At 35.8% G+C, this 22,466-nt stretch overlaps 1 protein-coding gene across 9 annotated transcripts in view; it reads left to right on the top strand.

The window, feature by feature from the left end:
• The window catches only part of CLHC1 (clathrin heavy chain linker domain containing 1), a 42,249-nt gene that overhangs the window by 3,018 nt on the left and 16,765 nt on the right, over positions 1–22,466 (top strand). For 4 of the 9 annotated variants that reach the window (XM_077772370.1, XM_077772371.1, XM_077772374.1 and 1 more), the window contains exons 2-8: positions 3,019–3,266; positions 7,358–7,545; positions 10,785–10,918; positions 12,376–12,577; positions 12,676–12,788; positions 13,606–13,690; positions 15,764–15,870. In XM_077772370.1, the coding sequence (XP_077628496.1) occupies positions 3,090–3,266; positions 7,358–7,545; positions 10,785–10,918; positions 12,376–12,577; positions 12,676–12,788; positions 13,606–13,690; positions 15,764–15,870 (1,006 nt within the window). In that variant the 5' untranslated portion in view covers positions 3,019–3,089. Of the gene's footprint in view, positions 1–91; positions 146–333; positions 673–3,018; positions 3,267–7,357; positions 7,546–10,784; positions 10,919–12,375; positions 12,578–12,675; positions 12,789–13,605; positions 13,691–15,763; positions 15,871–22,466 lie in introns of those variants that run through there. The other 5 variants (XM_077772373.1, XM_077772372.1, XM_077772375.1 and 2 more) reach the window with 5 other exon arrangements.

Genomic DNA, 22,466 nt, shown 5'->3' with positions numbered 1-22,466 from the left:
GTGCATCGTGTCCACCTCTGTCACAATGCCCTCTCTGCTCTGTAGCAATGGCTCATTTAACTAGACCCAGTAGATTTGACTGGAAACCTTTGTCACTTGTTTTCTCTGTATCCCTCTGTGTCTAATATGAATGAGTGAGTGAAAGGTAATCTGAGTTGGTTTCTGTGACTCTGGGGCATTTGTAGATGCTGAGGAACAGTCAGTTTAGCCGTGTTCTGGTTTGAGGGCACCACAAGTCATGTCTTCTGACCGGACCAGATTATTGCTAAGTGATTATTGATTATTAAGCATTTTTTAAAGTATATATCCTGCTAGAAACTACTATGCACTGCAATGCATGTAGGTAGGGAAGGATATTGGGGAATGAGAACATTTTAGTTCCTGCCTACTGGGAGAGATAGACTGTAAACAGAAAGTCTCTATTACAGAGTAGCTGAGTGATAATACCATGATAGAGGAAGTTCACAGTACGATGGGAGAATGTAGAACTCGACCAAGTTTAAAGGAATTCAGGGCAGCTTTCCTAGAGCTGTATAAACTGAAATCTGAAAAATGAGTAAAAGCCAAGTGAATGAGAGTGGTAGTATGAGTGTAACTCGGTGGGAGCAAGGCGTGGTAAAGGACGGAAAGAGGAAACAGAGAAATGGGGAGAGAATTACTCAAGACCCTCAGGTAAGAGAGCAAGCTCATGGGAGTGGGGATTGGGGTTAGGGGAGGACAGGAGCAAGAAAGGCTGGATTTGGACAGAGAGAAAGGGGGTACCTGGTTCCTATAGGGCATATAGGCCAAGTAAAGGAAGTTAGATTTTATCCTAAGGATAATAGGAAGCCACTCATGTTCAGATGTAACTACCCAGTCCCCAGTGGTCACATCCAGTCCTTCCTCCTTTTACTGTTATCTTTTACTATTTGAAATTACATTGTTTATTTATAGTCTGTTTCCACTGCTAGATTGTAAGTAAGCTCCAAGGAGCCAGGAATTTTATCTTATTTATTACTGGATCTCAGCTATAAAACAATGCTGGCATTTAGTAAACACTCAGTAAATATATTTTTTAATGTTTTATTTATTTCTGAGAGAGAGAGACAGCGTGAGCAGTGGAGGGTCAGAGAGAGAGGGAGACACAGAATCTGAAACAGTCTCCAGGCTCTGAGCTAGCTGTCAGCACAGAGCCCGACGCGGGGGCTCGAACCCACGAACTGGGAGATCATGACTTGAGCCGAAGTCGGACGCTTAACCGACTGAGCCACCCAGGTGCCCCAAACACTCAGTAAATATTGACTGGATGAATGAATAAGGAAATAGATTTTTCACTTGGGAAAACTGTTAATCCATTTGTGGGTTATTTCCTTTTTGGAACTACTTTATGTTATTTGTAAATTGGTTTTTCATTATCCAGTTCATCAACATAAAGATAAATTAGATTTTTTTAAACTTTGAAATTATTTTGATGTCTCCCTCCCCCTGTGTACAACCTGTGGGAAAGATTTAATAGGCCATATATGTTATTTCAGATAACGGGATATCAATTGTGTTGCTAAAACATGGTAAAGTAGATTTAGACATTTATTTATCACAGAATGTATTCATCACAATCATTAGAAGTCATATTTTTGGAAGCTAACAACATGAAAAAGTGCTTTTGTTTGTTTTTTATTTTTTATTTTAAAAACGTTTTTATGTTTATTTATTTTTGAGAGACAGAGTGAGACAGAGTATGAGCAGGGGAGGGGCAGAGAGAGAAGGAGACAGAATCCGAAGCAGGCAGCGGGCTCTGAGCAAGAGCTCAGCACAGAGCCCGATGCGGGGCTTGAACCCACCAACTGTGAGATCATGACCTGAGCCGAAGTCAGACACTTAACCGACTGAGCCACCCAGGTGCCCGGAAAAGTGCTTTTAATATTAAGTGAAAAACGAGGGGATACAAAGCTGAGTGTAGACAGTGATCCTGATTTTTATAATTAGACTAACTAGAAGGAAATATACCAAAATATTTAAATCATTGTGTTTGGGTGAGAGATCCTGGATGATTTTTGGTTTTTCATTTTCTTTCGTTTATATTTTCCAAATTTTATATCTGAATATACGTGAATGAGGGAAAGATTGGGAAGAGTTAGACATTTTTGAGCAAGCTATGGGTTCTGTTTGATGTTAATGTGAATAGATTTCAGGAACCAACTTCTGTATCTAACTAAGTGGATAATGATTCTTTTTTTAAAATTAATGTTTACTTCTGAGAGAGAGAGAGAATGCAAGCAGAGGAGGGGCAAGGAGAGGGAGAGACACAGAATGGGAAGCAGGCTTCAGGCTCTGAGCTGTCAGCACAGAGCCCTATGCAGGGCTCAAATCCATGAACTGTGAGATCATGACCTGAGCCGAAGTTGGACATTTAACCAACTGAACCACCCAGGCGCCCCTTGGTTCTACTAAAAGAGCAATGGAATGTAGCTGCTTGAAACTGTACTCAGAAAAAGATTGTTTGTTATCTTTGATATCGCTGATGGATGGATTTTAGCAGAAATTCTGACTTCTTACTTTTAGTTAGTACATTTGTATTAAAGATAGAATTACGATAAAGTTTATCATAAAATAAAGTCATGAGTTATTTGTAGCTATCATGATTGTGCCTGGGCCAACTAAGCACATGGGTAGAGAAATAGTTGACCTTGTTTGTGTCATGAGGAGACTTCCAAATTAGTTTTCCCACAGGAAACAAACAAAATGGTAAAACTTCTGTTAGAAATATTGAATTAAACATGATACATAGGCTTGGTTACTAAGAAAAGAGCTCTTTATTGACTGGTGTTTGGTGTTTCTATCCCAGAGGTATAGCACTTGACAGTAGAATAGATTAGACTTTTTAATTCATAGGTTGAAATATTTATCTAAGAGACTCATGGGAAATATTTTCCCATGAAAAATAAATTTTTAGACTAGATTTAGTTTTTCATAAATTTATTAGAAATGAATTAATTTACTTTAAGCTTCAGATTAATTGTTGGTCTCTTTTTCTTTCAGGCTTACCAAAGTTTTGGCTTTGTTGCAAAAGCAAGTCAAGACTTGGTGAACAAGTGCGCAGATTATGACATATGTCGGTCCAAGAAATAAATAAACATGCAGTTCTCCCTCCTATCATTAGTAGAAGTGACAAGGAATTTTTGGAAAGTATGCAAAGATACATAATTACAGAAACTGAAAGAGTGGGCTGTAATGAGGAAGGACCTGCTGATGAATATTACATCATATACCGACACGTTTTTGATAAGGTATCATAATGATATCTTAAGGTGATGGAGTTTTCCTGTGGTAGAAATGGTCTATCTTGACAACTAATATTCCTGCCTTAGTCACATCACTGATTGATTACACTTCATTTGTCAATTTTGAGAAGTTTGTGCAGTGTATTGGAAAGGGATTATGGGGAAAGTACAGCGCTGGATTTCTATCACTAGATAGTTATCGAGTGGTTCGATTGATTTAGCTTAAGTGCAGACTCTCAGTTTTTGAACAATAACATAGTTGTGCCTTCTAACATCATCTTGGTCTTCTATCTGAAAATATCTTACTTGTTAGGCACAGGGCTACAAAGCAGGAACCTGGTAGTTGTTATTTCAGGTTTGTGGTATCATTAGAGTGTTGGCTTAGATTTGATTTAGCATATTAAATTGGAACCTCTTGTGAGTCAGAGGGCTAGATAGGTCCAGTAAACGAGAGGTTTGACTGGACTGAACACTGAAAATATACAGATGAGTTTAATTTTTTTAAAAAGAGAATTCATGCAGATCCATAAGAGTATAAAATAAACAGTCTTTTTTTTTTTTTTTTAAGTTTATTTATTTATTTTGAGAGAGAGAATCCCAAGCAGGCTCTGTACTGTCAGTCTGAAGCCTATCTTGGGGCTCGAACCCAGGAACTGTGAGATCATGACCTGAGCTGAAATCAAGAGTCTGATATTGAACCGACTGACACAGCCAGGCACCCCAGAAACAATTTTTTTTCCTGAAAAAAATTTTTTTTAATGTTTATTATTGAGAGAGAGAGGGAGCGAGAGAGAGGGCATGTGTGTGCATCCCGGGAGGTGCAGAGAGAAGGGGAACAGAGGATCCCAAGTGGGCTTTGCGCTGGTAGCAGTGGGCCTGATGCTGCTCTTGAACTCACAAACTGTGAGATCATGACCTGAGCTGAAGTCAGAAGCTTAACTGACTGAGCCACCAGGCGCTCCAGAAAGAAGACTTTTCTTTTAAGTCATCTAGAAAAACTACCTTTCAGCATTTGTACGTTGGCAAATTAATTTCATTTTGTATGTTGTTATGATCAATGATACTGCTTTTGGTGTTTGAGTCATTAAGGAGTATATTGGATAAATGTTTTAAAGTAGTGTTTTGAATGGGTTTCATAAATATCAGGAGTCAATGCTAAGACTCTACTTACCTGAAATCAGCAGAGGAAAGTTGTCATAACTGTGACATGTTTATCTTTGCATGCCCAGCTGCTGACACTTGTCAGAAGTTTTCTTCTTTTTTTACTACCATTTTTTAAATGTTTATTTATTTTTGAGAGAGAGAGAGTGCGAGTAGGGAAGGAGCAGAGAGAGAGGGACAGAGGATCTGAAGCAGCTCTGCGCTAACTTGTCAGAAGTTTTCTTACATGAAGAGATGTCTGTTCTAAATTAGTATAGTTCTAGTGAAATCATTCTGGAGTTGGTGTTGGTAAATTTAATTCTTAGAGAAAAGACATGGGATTATATAAAAGATAATAAGACTACATCTATAGTCCTGTTCTCCCTAGTCTTTTCAGTTCCTCTGAAATCTGGTGTATTCTAGCAAGATTTCCATGTGGACTCTCCGTCCGTTGTACAATTATAAATTGTACATTTGTGCCTTGTAAAGAATCCTGTTCTTCAAGACTGAGAGGGTATCTGAAATAGAAATTATTTGGTGCTTAAAGAAACTTCTCTTCCAGTTTCTTGAGCTAATCTGTTTTTCCATTTTCATGTTATTCCGGCACATTAGATTGTTAATAAACTATTAATGACTGCCTTTCTCTACTCTTCGTTCCCTCTTGGAAGGATCTAATCGGGTAGAGATGAAAGTATTAACTTGCATCTCTGAGTACTTGGAATCAGAGAACAGCTACGAAATTCTGCTTACAATCACAGATAGAGGGTTTGACCTGGAGAACTGTGCCTGAATCCAAACAGGGAGCACCTAAGATTCTGATAGTAGGACTTGAGTGTGGGTTATAGAAAGAGGGAAAGACAGTAAACAAGGAAGACCAAAGCTAGGAGGAGTGAGCTTCTACAGAAATGGTGAATCATGGAGGCAGCTGGCCTCTGGAAAGTGGCCAGCTTTTGTGTGTCTGGTAGCAGGTACAAATAGTCTATGTCCATCTGTGGGAGCTGAGGTAGAATGGCTGCCACTCCTCTTCTCCCTCAAATTCCTGTTGTTGGTAAGTATAGCTCTGGTTTCTTGAGTTAAATGCAAATCTGAGTGCCAACTTGAATGATATAGAGGCCAGGAAGGCCCTATAAAAGAGTTAAGTGGGTTGGCTGTAAGAGAAGAAGGAATCATGAGGACTGTGGTAAAATGAAGAACAAATCCGATTGAAAGCTGCAGCTCATTGTTGCCGTTAAGGAATGATGGTTCATGCTGGTAGATTTTTCAGAGTCTTCAAGAGAGGCTAGAAATACAGTTTTTGGTGAAATTTCCTACATTTTAAAATATTTTGTGAGTCAAGCAAAACTGGATTCTACCTATAGCATGCCAGTGTGCTTCCTTTACTTTTATGCATTTTCTGTGTATTCTTAAAGGCTCCCATGAGCGTTCCTCTGAAATCTGTGTCTTGTAGCAACAGATGTGGGAGCCGATTGTGGTGTCTTGATGTCTGTTTTCTCTCCATTAACTTATCTTAGTTATATTGGATTATTGTGGCATATCCTAGCGGCGTGGGAAGTGGAGGATGGCCAGGAACAGCAGGGTATTTAATTTGGAAGACTAGACAAATGGCCTCTATTTTATTAAAAGTTCTTGGGTGGCTGTCCTCCTGACTTGAGTAGATGGATAATATGGTCAAGTCAAAAAGACAATCAGAGAGCACCTGGATGGTTTAGTTGGTCAGGCCCCTGACTTTGGTTCAGGTTGTGATCTCACCATTCCTGAGTTCAAGCCTTATGCTGGGCTCTGTGCTGATAGTTCAGAGCCTGGAGCTGGCTTCAGATTCTTGTGTCTCCCTCTCTCTCTGCCCCTTCCCCACTTGCACTCTCTTTCTCAAAAATAAATAAACATTAAAAAAAAAAACAAAAAACCAGTATCTTCCACTCACATATCCTCTCCTGGTATTTACCAGTGATCAGTAATCTCCTTACACTATTTCTTGATAGACCAGATCTCTTCCAGACCAGATAATTTTTCTAGATATTGTTTAACTAACAGAAAACCAGTGGAGAATAACAGAGAATAGAGATGTAGCAGGGATAGATAGACAGCATAATTATAGCTTTCAGAGAAAATTATGGATTGATCACATCTCTTCCCTGTACATAGAATTTGGAAACCATAAATTATAACTTTTTTTGTTTTTTAACTTTTTAAAAATGTTTCGTAATTATTTACCTTTGCATGGGTAATGCATACACAAGATTAACAGAAAGGAAAAAGGAAAGAAAGAAAGAAAGAAAGAAAGAAAGAAAGAAAGAAAGAAAGAAAGACAGAAGAAAAAGAACTAGAGAACCAGTAAAGAATAAACAGTGGAAAGAAGTCAAATCCTTTTCTTTTCAGACCCTGCTTCCTCTTTGTTTCTCTGCAGGCACCCACTGTTTCTCTCTTCTTCTGTTATCCTTCTTGAGATATTCTGTACTTATATACACCATAGGAAATCATGAATATGTAATGGGTTTTCTACAGTTGCCATTTAGTAATTGAGAGTATTGATTAGCCAATAGGAGCTAATAGGTTAGAAAAACAAAGACGTAAAGGGAATCCAAGATTTTAAGGTCTGAGTGGTGTCGGAGACTAAATTTAGAAATAGTAAGGGATGATAGGTACTTATATTTAAAATATCTATAATTGAAATAATTAGAGCTGGTATTGGTTTTAACTGACATATAATATTCATGTTCATACTAAGTAAAGCAAAAATATTGAAGCTCAAAGTATTATAATGATTCACAAAATACATATTCAGTAAATAATAATTGTCTTCAATACCCAGTCACATTTGACTGGATGTTAAAGTTTAAGACTTCTAATTGCTCATCATATTTTATTTAAAAAATAATATACAATGCTGTTTGCAAGGGTTTTGTTCCATAGTCTTCTAGAAAAAATTCAGTACCATAGGCAGAAAAATCATATTTCAGGTAATAGAGTATGTCACTGCATACAAATCCATTCTTACTTCAATCAAAAAAGAATATGATGCCTTTATTGAGACAATAAAGGAAAGCCAAAGAACTGCGTTTTGTCTTCATGGAAAACTTAAAGCTTTGGCAGCAGAGCCCATAGCATTGGTATATCACAGGAAAAGAACAATCCAACTTGAAGCAAAGTAAGTATATTAGTAAGTAGCCCAAAAAGTGATGTTACTTGGTTATATTAACTAGTCACTGTAACTAAAACCGGTGTTTCTTAGTCTGTGAATTTCTGTTTTATTTATTTATTTAAAACAGATATGTTTTTATTTAGGTATGACTGTATTTATTTATTTTAATGTTTATCCATTTGAGAGAGAGAGAGGGAGAGAGAGTGAGAGCACAAGCGGTGGAGGGGCAGAGAGCGAGACACACGGAATCTGAAGCAGGCTCCAAGCTCTAAGCTGTCAGCATAGAGCCAGACTTGGGCTTGAACCCATGAACCACGAAATCATGACCTGAGCCAAAGTCAGATGTTTAACCGACTGAGCCACCCATGTGCCCCTCAATTTTATTTTAAGGCTGTATTTTTATGTGACCTTTCCTACCAACTTGAAATAACTATAATTTTACTTCTTTCAAGTGAAAAAATAATAATTCTGTTTGAGAATTTTTTAATATCTCTTAGGATAGTTGGAAGTACATTGTAGTATCATAAAATGAAGGATGCAGGTAATTGCTCCAGGTAATTTCTTGTGTGGAAGATTTGATAGTAAACTTTCATGATTACTGTCTGAATTAGAGCACTTAATCATCTGATGCACAACAGTAGGTAATCTTCTGGGAGAGGATAAGATGCTCTCGTGTTGAGTAGTGTTATATTTTCTGTGTTCCATTTGGTAAATGGTGGGTGTATTATTTTTATAGATTATTTCAAATCATCTATGCAAAATTTGACCTCCATTTCTGGAAATAAAGTTGGCTAGATGTTGAGATCTTTTTATTTGGGAAAAATGCTACATAAAATATTAAAAATCTAAAAGCAGTAGGAAGCTGGCAAATGAGTAAGAGATTATCAGGGCAAAACTGTAACAAAACGTAAAACGAGCAATAATGCTTCTTTGACCCTAAGAGCCCTTGTTAAAACTAGTGACTAAGCTTCAGGGGGACAAAAGACGAAGCCTAGGATCTACCCAAGGGTGTGGTCTACTGGGAAATCCTCCTCATATAAAGCTGGGACATTAAAGGGCTATAATCTCGTAGAGTGAACCAGAGGTAAGCTGCTCAACACTTGGGGACTGCATAGAAAATTGTGTTCTGTTCGGACTGCTAATGAGTATGGGTCTTATTTTGGGGTGATGAAATATCCTGGAACTAGAAGTGGTAGTGGTTGTACAACTCTACATATACTAAAATTCACTGAGTTGTATACAAGGGTGAATTTAAAGTATATGAACTATATCTCAATAAACCTATTTTAAAAAAGAAAAAAAAGAGGAGGCTCCATCCATGGAGGATGGAGTGAGAAAGTCATGTCTAATCAGAATTGAGAAGAGAAGAGAATACTTGTGATGAGCACTGGGTGATGTATGGAATTGTTGAATCACTATATTGTACATCTGTGACCAAATAACTCTACTGTATGTTAACTATAATGGAATTAAAATTAAAAAAAAGAAGAGAATATTGGGACAATGTTTGAAGAGACAGTGGCTGAGAATTTTCTAGAACTGGTGGAAGAACAATTCACAGATTCAGGAAGTCTCCAAACTCCCCAGCATTATAAATAATAAGGGATTCTCAACTAGATTTATCACAGTGAAATTGTCAAAGATAAAAAATATCCTAAAAGTAGTTATAGAAAGGAGCAACAATTAGATACCTTTGCATTAGTATTGTAACATATATTAGAATCGCATTCCTTTTTATGGTTGAATAATATTCCATTGCATGAATATATCATATTTTGTTTATCTGTTGATGGATAATTGGGCTGTTTCTACCTCTGGCTATTGTGAACAATGCCTCTATGAACATTCATGTACAAGTGACTGAGTCCCTGCTTTAAATTCTTTTGGAAGTCTGTTTATTTTTAACACGCTCTTCTTCTGCAAGCCTAAGTTTATTGGATGAAAGTTAAAGGATATTTTATTTCCACAGTCCCTCTTTCATAAATACTTCAGGCTCTTACTCAGCCATCTGTAGTCACCAGGAACTCTGTATAGTAATCAGATGTAGGCAGCAGTTCTCTACTGACAAAAACGTGTTTTTAATTTGCCAAAAACCCTGATATTATGTATCTAACTTATTTTAATCTGTTATTTGTTCCCTGGGTCAACATATCAGTGATAAACTAGGCAGTGAACATCCAATAATGCTCAAAAGAAATTTATATCTAAGATCTTTAAGATCCCCATCACTGGAGTGAGTCAGTTTTATCTTGAAGAAGTGCTACCATTCCTCCAGCTCTAGGATCTAAATTACTATAGGAGGCTGAAGAGTGGCCTTAAAGATAATCGGGTCCTAAGCCTGGGAACCTGGAAATGTTATTTATTTGGAAAAAGGGTATTTACAGATGTTATTACATTAAGGATCTTGGGATAGGGAGATTATCTTGGATTATCCAGGTGGACCCTAAATACAGTCACAAGTGTTCTTCTAAAAGAGGCAGAAGGAGTGTTGAGAGGCAGAAGGGGAGAAGGCAGTGTGACCACCGAGGCAGACATTGAAGTGATGTAGCCACAGAAGGCCAGCAGCCCCCAGAAGCTGGAAGAGGCAAGGAATAGGTTCTTCCCTAGAGCTTCTAGAGGAAGCATAGCCCTTTGACTTTGCCCCAATAATGCTGATTTTGGATTTCTGATCTCTGGAACTGTGAGAGAATAAATTTCTGTTGTTTTAAGCTACCAGGAAGTTTTTTTTGTCAATGTTTTATACCAGCCACAAGAAACTAATACAATTACAAATATAATTTTAATTGCAAAGGTAATTTTCAACTATTGGGAGTAAACACAGTACTTGTGGCCAGATTACTGTGTTTTACACATACAAATTTCCATCACGATTATGTAAATCATAGTGTAAGATTTTTATTGATGCTCTGAAAAAAAGCTGTTCCTCACTAGTGAGGTTGGTTAACTTTTTTTTTGAATTTTTAAAATTTATTTATTNCTCATGGTTTGCCTCTCTCCCTTTCCCCCACAATTTCCCCCCTTCTTCTCCCCCTTGTTCCTCAGTTAAGTTCCTCCTAATCCTCCTATACGTGCAAAGAGGTTGGTTAACTTTTTATGGGCATTGTTTTATAAACCTCTACCAAAGTCCATAATGGTTCAAAATTATAATCATCCAAAACAATGATTTAACCTGTTTTACTTTAAATCTTATAATTAAGTAATTAAATTCATTGAAAGAAATATAAGAAAGCCTTTCTGTTTTTCAGAATGAGGGTTATTGAAAATAATTCCTCAAAAATTCAATTGCAAATAGACCAAATGAAACAACTTAGGGCAGAGTATGACAGAAAAGAAGTAAAATATCATACTTTCTCCAAAGATCCTTCAAAACCTATTCCAGGTACTGTATTTTGTTTAAAATATTTAAAATTTCCCACTGTTTTCAGTTATTATCTATTACACAAATTAGTATATATGTGCTGCAATGTGTATATTTGAAATGCATCAGGACTTGAGCCCGACTTTACAAACAGCTTTTGTCAGGACTCCAGGTGGATACAAGAGGATGAGAAAACTGCAGCAACCCTCAAAGGCGGAAGGACAGCTCCAGAGTGACTGGATTATATAAAGTATAATGGAGTGGCTGTTAAAGTTTGGCTCCTGCATCAGTATCAGCATTACCTGTGAACCTGTTAGAAATGCAAATTCTTTGGCCCCACTGCAGATTTACTGTGCTCCAGGCATGGGAGTTGGGTGGGTGTGGGGTGGAGCTCAGCAGTGCTTTAGCAAGTCCTTCAAGTGGTTCTAAAGTTAGAGAAGCCCTGATAAATGAAAAAACTGTGGTGTATTAAATTCTAGTGAATGCTGTTGATTAACATTGATGTCAGCATTCGCTGGTTCTTCACCTTCAGCTAAATCACATTTTAAGAAACTGTGGAGTATATCCTGCACTTCATCAGGAGTTGAGAAGTTTGTATGATGAATGGATAGAAGAATTGCAAATATTCATCCTAGAGAAAAGGAAGACTTTCAGAATAGATAACTGTATTAAGAATTTTTAAGGGTTTTAGGGTCTTAGCCACTGTTTATCCAGAGGCAGAATCAATAAGGTAGACATTTTAGGAAGTCAATTTGGTTTCAATAGAAGAAGCTATGTCTTGAAGATAATGAGCTGCTCCATACCAGAGCATTTCACCTGAGTTTGGATGATCATCCTGTGTCTGGTGGAAGCAGGGACTAGATTTACCTTCAAATATAAAATTATGATTATCAAACTACAAATAAGAAACATATAAATAAGGAGAGAATAAGTCAAATTGATTAAATGCTGAGAGGATTCAGAGTAAGGGAATGATTAAAAATTGAGTAGGATTAATCTAGGGGATTAATCTGGGAGAGAATTTTGAGGTATGCCTTTTAAAGGCAACAATTTGGGGCACTTGGGTAGCTCAGTCAGTAAAGCATCCAACTCTTGATTTCAGCTCGTCAGCAGCTGAAATCTACTTTCAGGTTAGAGAGAAATCTTTGGACAAAAATCCTGACTCGTTAGGCAGAAACTCTTAGTGGTATTGAGTAACAATGGTATTTAAGAGGTTTGCAAGTTATGTCAGTGAGGTTATTAAAACTTAGTGCTTAGGTTTGGACAATCAGTTTTCATTGACGATATGTTTAAAACTGCTACACACTTAAAATTGTATGCTAATTCGTTTATGGTCATGCTGTAAGTAAGTTGTAAGTTCATGCTGCCATTTCTTAATTATTTCATAACATCACACTATGATTTTGCTGAAACTTGCTGTTTGAGCACAAGAGTCCGCCATATGGTTTGGCTTGTTTGATTTGTTTCCTTTTCCCTAGGCATGACTGTCCAAGAATCCGTCAATTTAGATGCTCTCACTAAATACCTGAAACATCTTGAAGATAAATATGCTGAAGTTAAACAGGTTATGCTGAAAAAGTATGTACCAGTTCAGAGGAAGGAGGATTTAGATGAGGAAATGATGGTGACATTAAAACGGAGAGATTTAGCTGAAATTTTAAACAAAGAATTACAGTTTCGGTATATACATTTTTTAAGTTTGAAGCTTTTATTGTGTTTATTCTAATATTCTATTTGATTTTAAGTTCAGTGCATTGTTGATTTTTTTTTCTTTGTAGTCATCAGAGACTGCAGATTATTTCACATGCATTTACTTCATGGGTAAAATCTGATATGAGCAGCTCATTTCAAGATTTTGTGGAGCAAATACAGAAAACTAAAGATTTCCATGGTAATTTATCTGTATTTTTTAATTAACAAAAATAATGGAAAACATTTTTCTCCCAGAAAGCTAAAAGCTAAAGAGTGATGATTTTCCTAGGCTCAGTTTAAAGAAATAAAAAATGTACTTATTCTGTTAGCTCTCAGTTACCCTATGGGCTTCTTCCTTCAACAGTCAACACGTAATTGGTAAATAATGGATGTGGTAAGCCAAAGAGAGAATATCTAAAAATGTACCTGAAAATAAGGGATAGAGGGACAGGGAGGTCACTCAGTTTAAAAAGAGGTTGGAGCCTGGGTGGCTCCGTTGGTTAAGTGTCCAACTTCAACTTAGGTCATGATCTCATGGTTCATGAGATTGAGCCTTGCATTAGTATCTGTGCTGACAGCTCAGAGCCTGGATCCTGCTTCAGATTCTGTATCGCCCTCTTTCTCTGCCCCTCCTCCACTCACACTCTGTCTCTCTGTCTCTTAAAAATGAATAAGTGTTAATTAAAAAAAAATAAACATTAAAAAAGTTAAATACTTTGACTTTATTTCAGCTCAGGTCATGATCTCATGGTTTGTGAATTTGAGCCCATGTTGGGCTCCATGCTGACAGTGCAAAGCCTGCTTGGGATTCTCTCTGCCTGTCTATGCCTCTCCCTCTTTTTCTCTCTGTCAAAAAATAAACTAAAAAAAAAAAAAATACCCCCAAAGATGAGTTAATTAAAAAAAAAGAGGTTGATGCTGTTAGAAACCATAGCATTAAGTTGCTGACATTAAACATATTGTATTTATTATTTTCTATTAATCTTAATATCCTGTGGTGCTTTCAATATTTATAGGTGACCAAGGCATTGTTGAGGAACTGCTTGAAGATGACCCAGGCAAGGCAAAAGAAGCTGAAATTTTGCTTCACTACATTGAAAGGCAAATATTTAATTAATTTATTATTTCTAAAATATTTATTTAAGTAATCTTTACACGCAACATGGGGCTTGAACGCATGATCCTGAGATCAAGAGTTATATACGCTCCTTTTTTTTTTAATGTTTTATTTATTTCTGAGAGAGAGAGAGAAAGAGAGAGAGAAAGAGAGACAGCATGAGCAGGGGAGGGTCAGAGAGAGAGGAAGACACAGAATCTGAAACAGGCTCCAGGCTCTGAGCTAGCTGTCAGCACAGAGCCCGACACAGGGCTCCAACCCACAAACTGTGAGATCATGACCTGAGCCAAAGTTGGGCGTTTAACTGACTGAGCCACCCAGGTGCCCCAAGTTATATACTCTTCTAACTGAGCCAGCAAGGCACGCTATGAAAGGCAAATTATTTTAAAAACGTTTATTTTCCATGTGAAAATGTTATCACATTTATTTCATATGTATTTAAATATTTTAAGTAAATATTTAATATTATTTATTAAATGTATAGCACTTATTATGCATCTTAATGAGTTATAGTCTTTAGATTTTGTATTTTTACAATCTTTACTAAAAAAATTAGAAAATAAACTAGAATTTAAAAAAATACGTTGATTGTATAAGAAATATTAGGTTGGTAGTCTAGGAAATTTTTCAAAGTTTATAGGTGGCCCTTAGTGTTGATTTAAATTTTGCGTATACCATATTTTTTTTGCATTTCCTAACAATCAGCCTGATGTTACAAAATTTTTTTGAGAGTATCTTCTTGAGTCAGATTATCCTAACCAATTTAGTCATTTTTCCCCTTCATCATTTCTATCCTATGATATTTTAAAAAGGTATATTTCTTCCTCATACTTAAGTTATTATATATAGTGCACAATAGAGGCTTAAGGAGATCTAAGACTTTATTCTTTAAGAGATTAATTCATACGCTATGAGGCCAGTTTGTAAGGAACATATGTAATATTCCTTGTCTCATATGTTAAAGAATTTTTTTTTTAATTTATTTCTAGGAGAGAGAGAGAGAGACAACGTGAGCAGGGGAGGGTCAGAGAGAGAGGGAGTCACAGACTGAAACAGGCTCCAGGCTCTGAGCTGGCAGCCAGCACAGAGTCCGACGCGGGGCTCGAACCCACGAACCGCGAGATCATGACCTAAGTGAAAGTAGGACGCTTAACCGACTAAGCCACCCAGGCGCCCCTGTGTTAAAGAATTTTTAATTGATTGATATGGTACAAAGAAGGGGCAAAGATCATTTTGGGACAGCACCAAAGCCTGTTTTATTTCCTTACACTGTATGCTTCTTCAAGTCTACCAGCTTTAAACAGGAGAGAAGAAACCTTGTTGAAGCTAAAAGTTTTATGTATTTTGTTTATTAGTATTACTTTGGTGTTTTTTTCCTCTAGGGTTCAAATTTATTTGCAGCACTGTAAATCCTGTTTGCCATAGTTTTATTAATTGTAGCGTAAGGATTGGTTTGAAGACATTTTGCCCTGGGAAGAAGAGTAGAGATTTAAGTTACCTGAACTATTATTTTTTTCTTCTTGTGTTAGTCTCATATTTAATTGGGAGTCTGATGCCTGGCAGAGCAATATAGGCTTCCGAATACCAAGGATACCTCTTGGTCTCCAATTCTGTAGCTGTTGTGTTTCAGTTACTATTTCCCATATGTTGAATCTCTAAGCAGGTTGTCCTTCTTTCCCCAATATCTCTTTTCATCTAGAGACAATATGAGAGGAAAAAATCTGAGTTCATTGTAAATTCAGTACAACTTCTTTCCATTTTCTGTGTCTTGCAATATGTGCTATAGGAATAAAGTACAGGTGAGGTACAAAGTTTACAAAAAATGACAGAATATTACAGAAAGAAGTAAAAGAACATTTTTCAGAATGAATGAACCTAGTTGTAGATTTTTTTTTTTTTACAAATAGTTTATTGTCAAGTTAGTTTCCATATAACACCCAGTGCTCATCCCCATAGTTAGAGATTTTCTATATTACTGTGTTTAGTCTGTTATAGAGATTTCTAATCATGTTTTTGTGTGTACTATTACAATGTCTAATGAAATGCAATGGTTGTAGGTTCAATGAATTAATGTCACTTGGTGAATATGAAAAGGCAGCTTGTTTTGCAGCACACAGTCCTAGAAGAATTCTTCAAAACATTGGGACAGTAAATAAATTTAAGGGTAAGCACTTTTATTTGAACTTTATGTACGGATACAAGTTGTACTTTCCCCCCCCGATAGAATGGAGAGAATATGGAACTAGGAAACTAAAGATCTAGGCTTCCAACCTTATTTCTGCCATTTACTCAGTATCTTTAGCTGTCACACTGAAGAATTTGATTAGATTTTCTAAATTAAATGAAGAAACATTTCAAGTATACAGAAATGTATGAAGAAACATACAGCAGCCATGTACTTACTGTCAAGATTTAATAAATGTTAATATTTTGTCAAATTTGCTCTAATTCCTTTTAAGACATCTTTGTTGTTGTAAATTGACATACATACAACACATTGTACATATTTATAGTACACAGTTTGATAAGTTTTGACATTTGTATCACCCAAAAGTTCCCTCATTGCTCTCAGTTATCTATCCCTCTCTCTGACTCGTCCTTACCCCTCCCATCTCCCTCTCTCCAGCCACTTCCCCTTAGTGGCAAATGTTAGTTAGCTTTCAGTCACGGTAGATTACTTTGCATTTCCTAGAATTTTATATAAATGGAATTACATAGTATGTGATCTTTTTTGACTGACTTCTATTCAGCATTATTATTTTGAAATTCATCCATGTGTTGTATCTATCAGCAGTTCATTCTTTTTTATTGTTGAGTCGTTTTCCATTGTGTGAATACAAATCCTTTATCAGATATATGATTTAAAAATATTTTCTCCCAGTCTGTAGTTTGTTCATTCTCTTAGAAGTATCTTTTTAAGTTTATTTATTTATTTTTGAGAGAGAGCGCACACATGCACTCCTGTGAGTGTGTGTGCGCTGGAAAAAAGAGCGAGAGAGATTGAGAGAGAGAGAGAGAGAGAAAGAACAGGAATATGGGTGGAGCAGAGAGAGAGAGAGAGGGAGAGAGAAAATCCCAAGCAGGCTCCACACCGTCAGCACAGAGCTGGACATGGGGCTCAGTCTTACGAATAATGAGATTATGACCGGAGTTGAAATCAAGAGTTATACACTTCACTGACTGAGCTGTCCAGACACCTCCTAGAAGTTTTAAATTTTGTTGAAATCCAATTTGTGAATTTTTTTTCTTTTATTGATTACGTTTTTAGCATTGTACATAAGAAATCTGTGTCTAATCTACAGATTTTAATTCCTATTACTTCTTTTGGTAAGGATTTTATGATTTTAGGTTTACATATAGTGTACGTATGATTCAGTTTGACCTAATTTTAATATGTGATGTAAGGTATGGTCAAAATATTTTTTTGCCTATAACTATCCAGTTTGTTCCTGGATAGTTGACTTTTTTCACATAATTGCTTTTGTACCTTTGTTGAAAATCAATTGTCCATATATTTTAGGTCTAATCTGTCTCATTGATCTATTTGTTTATCTTGATACTATCACTAAATACAACGTCTTGATTACTATTGCTTTATAGTAAGTGTTGAAATCAGACAGTGTTAGACTTCAAACTCTGTTTTTCTTTATCAAATTTAATTTGGCTCTTCTGTTTCTTTCATATTTCTATTTAAATATTTAGAGTCAGATTGTTAATTTCACAAAAAGTTCTGCTGGGGATTGCATTAAATCTATAGATCAATTGGAGGAGAATAGACACAGAACAATATTGGTTATTTGGTTCAATGAACCCATAAACTTGGTATATGTCTCCATTTATTTAGTCTTCAAAACTTTCTTTCATAATTGTTTTATAATTTTCAGTTTTCAGGTCTTTTTTTTAACATGGCAAATTTTAGTATTTTACTTAAAAATTTTCAGATATCAGTGGGGCACCTGGGTGGCTCAGTTGGTTGAGTGTCCAACTCTTGATTTCAATTCAGGTCATGACCCCAGGGTCATGGGATGACCCTACATCAGGCTCTGTGCTGAACGTGGAGGCTGCTTGAGATTCTCTCTCTTTCTCTCTCTGCTTCTGTCCCCAACTCACACTTTCTCTCTCTCAAGCTTAAGAAAAAAAAAATATAGACATCTTACAAATACCCAGGAACTCTTTCTTGGGATATGTTTTGAAATTGGTGAAGTTAAAAGTGATATTAGTATATTCCTAAGGTTTTTTCCTCCTTCACTGGATCTGCTCAAAGTATGGGTTATAAGTTTTAGTAGAAATCAGAGATTGCAATTAATACTCTAATAGATGTAATTACCAGCTAAATTGGAAAACAGCCATCTGTTATTACTTTTCTAAGTATGTGGATGTTATACTGAGAAATGCACCAATATTAAAAAAGAGAGAGAAGGGGCGCCTGGGTGGCTTAGTTGGTTAAGCGTCCGACTTTCGCTTAGGTCATGATCTCGCGGTTCGTGGGTTCGAGCCCTGCATCGGGCTCTGTGCTGACTGCCAGCTCAGAGCCTGGAGCCTGTTTCAGTCTGTGACTCCCTCTCTCTCTGACCCTCCCCTGCTCACGTTGTCTCTCTCTCTCTCTCCTAGAAATAAATAAAACATTAAAAAAAAATTAAAAAAAAAAAAGAGAGAGAGAAATTCACCAATATTAGACAGGTGGTACTTAATTGAGTGTTGCTCAGAATTTAAAAGGTCCTTTTATTTTAAAACTACATTACATTTTTAAAAGAGGAGATGCTCAGAAGGAAATAGAGAGGTATAAATACAGGAGAGATGAACTCAATGGAGTTTACAGATACAGATAGTTTTTCTACTTACCTTCATTTTAAGTGGAAATTTTTGATGTCAAATATATACAGATTGTTTTTCATAGATTTTCCCCTAAAAACCCTTTAAATTCAACAGTTTGAAAATAATGTTCTTTTATGTTTATCTGAACATGAAAAATTTGTTGCCCCACACATAATGCATATGATCATATATATTTATAGATTTTGCTTGGCTGTGAATTGTGTGTAAATGGCCCATCTCATACTTTTAAAAGCACAATTTTCAGTATTTTATCCTAGTGGATGTAACAGAGTCTAATTTTATAGTTTTTATTCAGTGAACTCAAAGTCAAGAAACCATTCCAACAATCACTTACAATTTGATAACTGATTATCAGGTCATGTTACCCTACAGAAGTATTCTTACATCATGAATGATGACATTGTGCATTTTGGGCATTAAACTTAAGATTTATAAGTCTGAGATTTAAATTGGTCTTCATAAAAGTAGCCAAAGCCTAAAGAATGTGATGACAGAAGAGGATGCTACCACAGAGCCTTTGCAGTTTTGTGAGAGACACAGGAACAATGAAAATTAAGTGATTTTTTAAAATCTGTGTTTAGGACTTGTACCTCTTTTGTTAGATTTATTTTTAAATATTTTTGTTATATGATTATAATGTTTATTTCACATTCCAAAGTTGTTTGTTGCTAGTATACAGAAATATAACTGACTTTTATATATTGATCTTTTATTCTGTGACCGCTTTAAACTTACTTATTCTAATGCTTTTATTGTGTATTCCTAGAATTTCTACATAATCATGTCATCAGCTAAGAAAGAGTTCTACTTCTTCGTTTCTAGTATGGATGCTTATTATTTCTTTTACTTGTCTTAGTGCAAATAAAAGAAATTCCAACACTTTCATTACAGTGTTGAATAGAAGTGGTGAGAGCAGATATTATTGCCTTGTTTTTGATCTTAGAGATAAAGTATTTAGTTTTTCATCATTAAGTATATTAGCTATAGATTTTTCATGGATGCCCTTTATGAGGTTGATGAAATTCCTCTCTATGGTTGGAGAGAATTTTTATCAGGGATGAATGTTAGGTTTGCCAAATACTTTTTTTGCATTTATTGAAATGATTGTGTGGTTTTTGTCCTTTAGCCTATTAATATAACTTATTACCTTCCTGGAGAAAACTCCCTGATTTTTAAATAATTTTATTATAACTGCAGAGTTGCGTAACCATTGCCATAACTTAATTTTAGAACATTTTCATCCTTCTAAAAATAAATCTTGAACCATTAACTCCTCGTTTTCTATCCTCTCCTAGCTCTCCAGACCCTAAGTAACCATTAATCTACTTGCTGTCTGTATGGCTATCCTTATTCTGGACCTTTCATATTAATAGGATTATACAAAACATTGTTTGTTTGTTTGTTTGTTTGTTTTGGGATTGATTTCTTTCCCTTAGCATGTTTTTGAGGTTTGTTCTTGCTGGAACGTGACTATTCCATTGTAGGATACATACTGCATTTTGTTCATCCATTTGCCAGCTGATAATAATTTGGGTTGTTTTTACTTTTTGGCTATTATGAATAATGCCGCTGGGGACATTTGTGTACAAGTTTTTATGTGGAAATTTGTTTTTATTTCTCTTGGGTGATTCCTAGGAGGGGAATGGCTGGGCTATATGGTAAGTTTGTGTTAACACTTTTAGGAAGTGCTAAACTGTTTGCACTATTTTTCATTCCATCAACAATATATGATGATTTCAACTTCTTCACATTCTTACCAGCATGTCTGTCTTTTTGATTATAACTTTTCTAATCCATGTGAAGTGGTATCTTGTTGTGGATTTATTTACTTGTTTGTTTATTTTTAAAAAATTTGAATTCCAGATAGTTAACATACATTGTTATATATTAATTTTGAGTGTACAATATAATGATTCAACAATTCTATATATTACTCAGTGCTCATCAAGATAAGTCTTCTGTCATTGTGATATTGATTTGCATATCCCTAATGACTACCAGTGTTGAACACCTTTTCATGTGCTTATTGGCCGTTCTTTGGAGAAATGTCTATTGTGTGTCCATTTTAAAATTATGTTATTTGTGTTTTTATTATTAAGTTGTAAGAGTTCTTTTTATATTGTGGATAAATATATCAGACAGATGATGTGCAAATACGTTCTTGCAATCTGTGGATTTTCTTTTCACTTTCTTGATGGTGGTTTTTGAAGCACAAAAGTTTTTAATTTTGATGGAGACTAATTTACCTTCTTCTCTTCTATGGCCGTGCTTTTGGTCTTATATCTAAGAAATCTTTGCCTAACTTAAGATCCTGTGTTTTCTTCTAAGAGTTTTATGCATTTAGGTCTCTGATCTACTTTGAGTGAATTTTTGTGTATGGTGTGAGGTAGTGGTCCAGATTCATTCTTTTGCATATAGATACCTAGTTATCCCAGCACCATTTGTTGAAAAGACCATTCTTTATCTGCTGAGTTGTTTAGCCCCTTTGTCAAAAGTCAATTGACCATAAATGTTTAGAGTATATTTCTGGACTCTATTATATTTCTCTAAGTATCCATCCTATGTCCATATCATACTATTTTGATTACTGTAGCTTTGTAGTAGGTTTTGAAATTAGAAGTGTGACTCCATGTTTCTTTTGATTAGTTTTAGCATGGTATATCTTTTCCCATACTCTTACTTTTGATCTATTTTTGTCTTTGTATTTAAAGTCATAGTCTTCTACATGGACCCTGATGTTTATAGCATCATTATCAACAATAGCCAAACTATGGAAAGAGCTCAAATGTCCATCAACTGATGTGGTATATACACACACAGTGGAATATTACTCAGCCATCAGAAAGAATGGAATCTTGCCATTTGCAGTGATATGGATGGAGCTAGAGTATATAATGCTAAGTGAAATAAGTCAATCAGAGAAAAATACCATATGATTTCACTCATGTGGAATTTAATAAACAAAACAGATGAACAAGGGCAAGGGATAAGAAAAAGAGAGGGAAGCAAACATGAGACTCTTAACTATAGAGAACAATCTGAGGGTTGATGGAGGGAGGTGGGCAGGGGATGGGCTAAGTGGGTGGTGGGTGTTAAGGAGGGCACTTCTTGTGATGAGCACTGTGTTATTTTTAAGTGATGAATCGCTAAATTCTACACCTGAAACCAATTTTACCATATGTGTTAACTAACTAGAATTTAAAATAATAACTTGAAATAAAAATAAAAAACAAGCAAACAGAAAAATAAAGTCAGTGTCTTCCAGGTAACATATACTTGGGCTCTACTTTTTTTATACACTCTGACAATCTTTGCTTTTCAATTGGGGTGTTTAGATCACTTACATTTAATGTGATTGTTGACATGATTGCGTTTTATTTGTTTTCTATTTTTCTTATTTCTATTTTCCCCCTCTTTTTCTGCCTTTTTTTGGATTAGTTGAATTTTTTCATGATTCCAATTTTCTCCTTTGCTGATTATAAGCTATAACTCCTTGTTGTTTTATTTTGGTTGTTGCTTCAAGGTTTATAGATCATAATGTTTACTTCTCATACTCTACCCTCAGATGATGTTATATCACTTCATGTATTATATAGAAACAGTATGCTTATAAATACTTAAATTCATAGGATATACCATTTCTGGTCTTCATTCTTTTGTGCAGATTCATATTTCTATCTGGCATTATTTTCCTTCTGCTTGAAAGACTACTTTTAACATCTCTTACAGTGGTCTGCTGGTGGTATATTCTTTCAACTTTTAAAAGTTCCATGTGGTACAGCGACTGGGTGGCTCAGTTGGTTAAGCACCCGACTTGGGCTCAGGTCATGATGTCACGGTTCTTGGGTTCAAGCCCTGCATCTGGCTCTCCGCTGACAGCTCAGAGCCTGGAGCCTGCTTCAGGTTCTGTGTCTTCCTCTCTCT

The sequence above is a fragment of the Crocuta crocuta genome, unplaced genomic scaffold (genome assembly GCF_008692635.1).
Source record: "Crocuta crocuta isolate KB4526 unplaced genomic scaffold, BGI_CrCroc_1.0 scaffold830, whole genome shotgun sequence".
NCBI lineage: Eukaryota > Metazoa > Chordata > Mammalia > Carnivora > Hyaenidae > Crocuta > Crocuta crocuta.
Note: the sequence above shows the minus strand (reverse complement) of the source record. Positions and strands in the feature narration are given on the sequence as shown.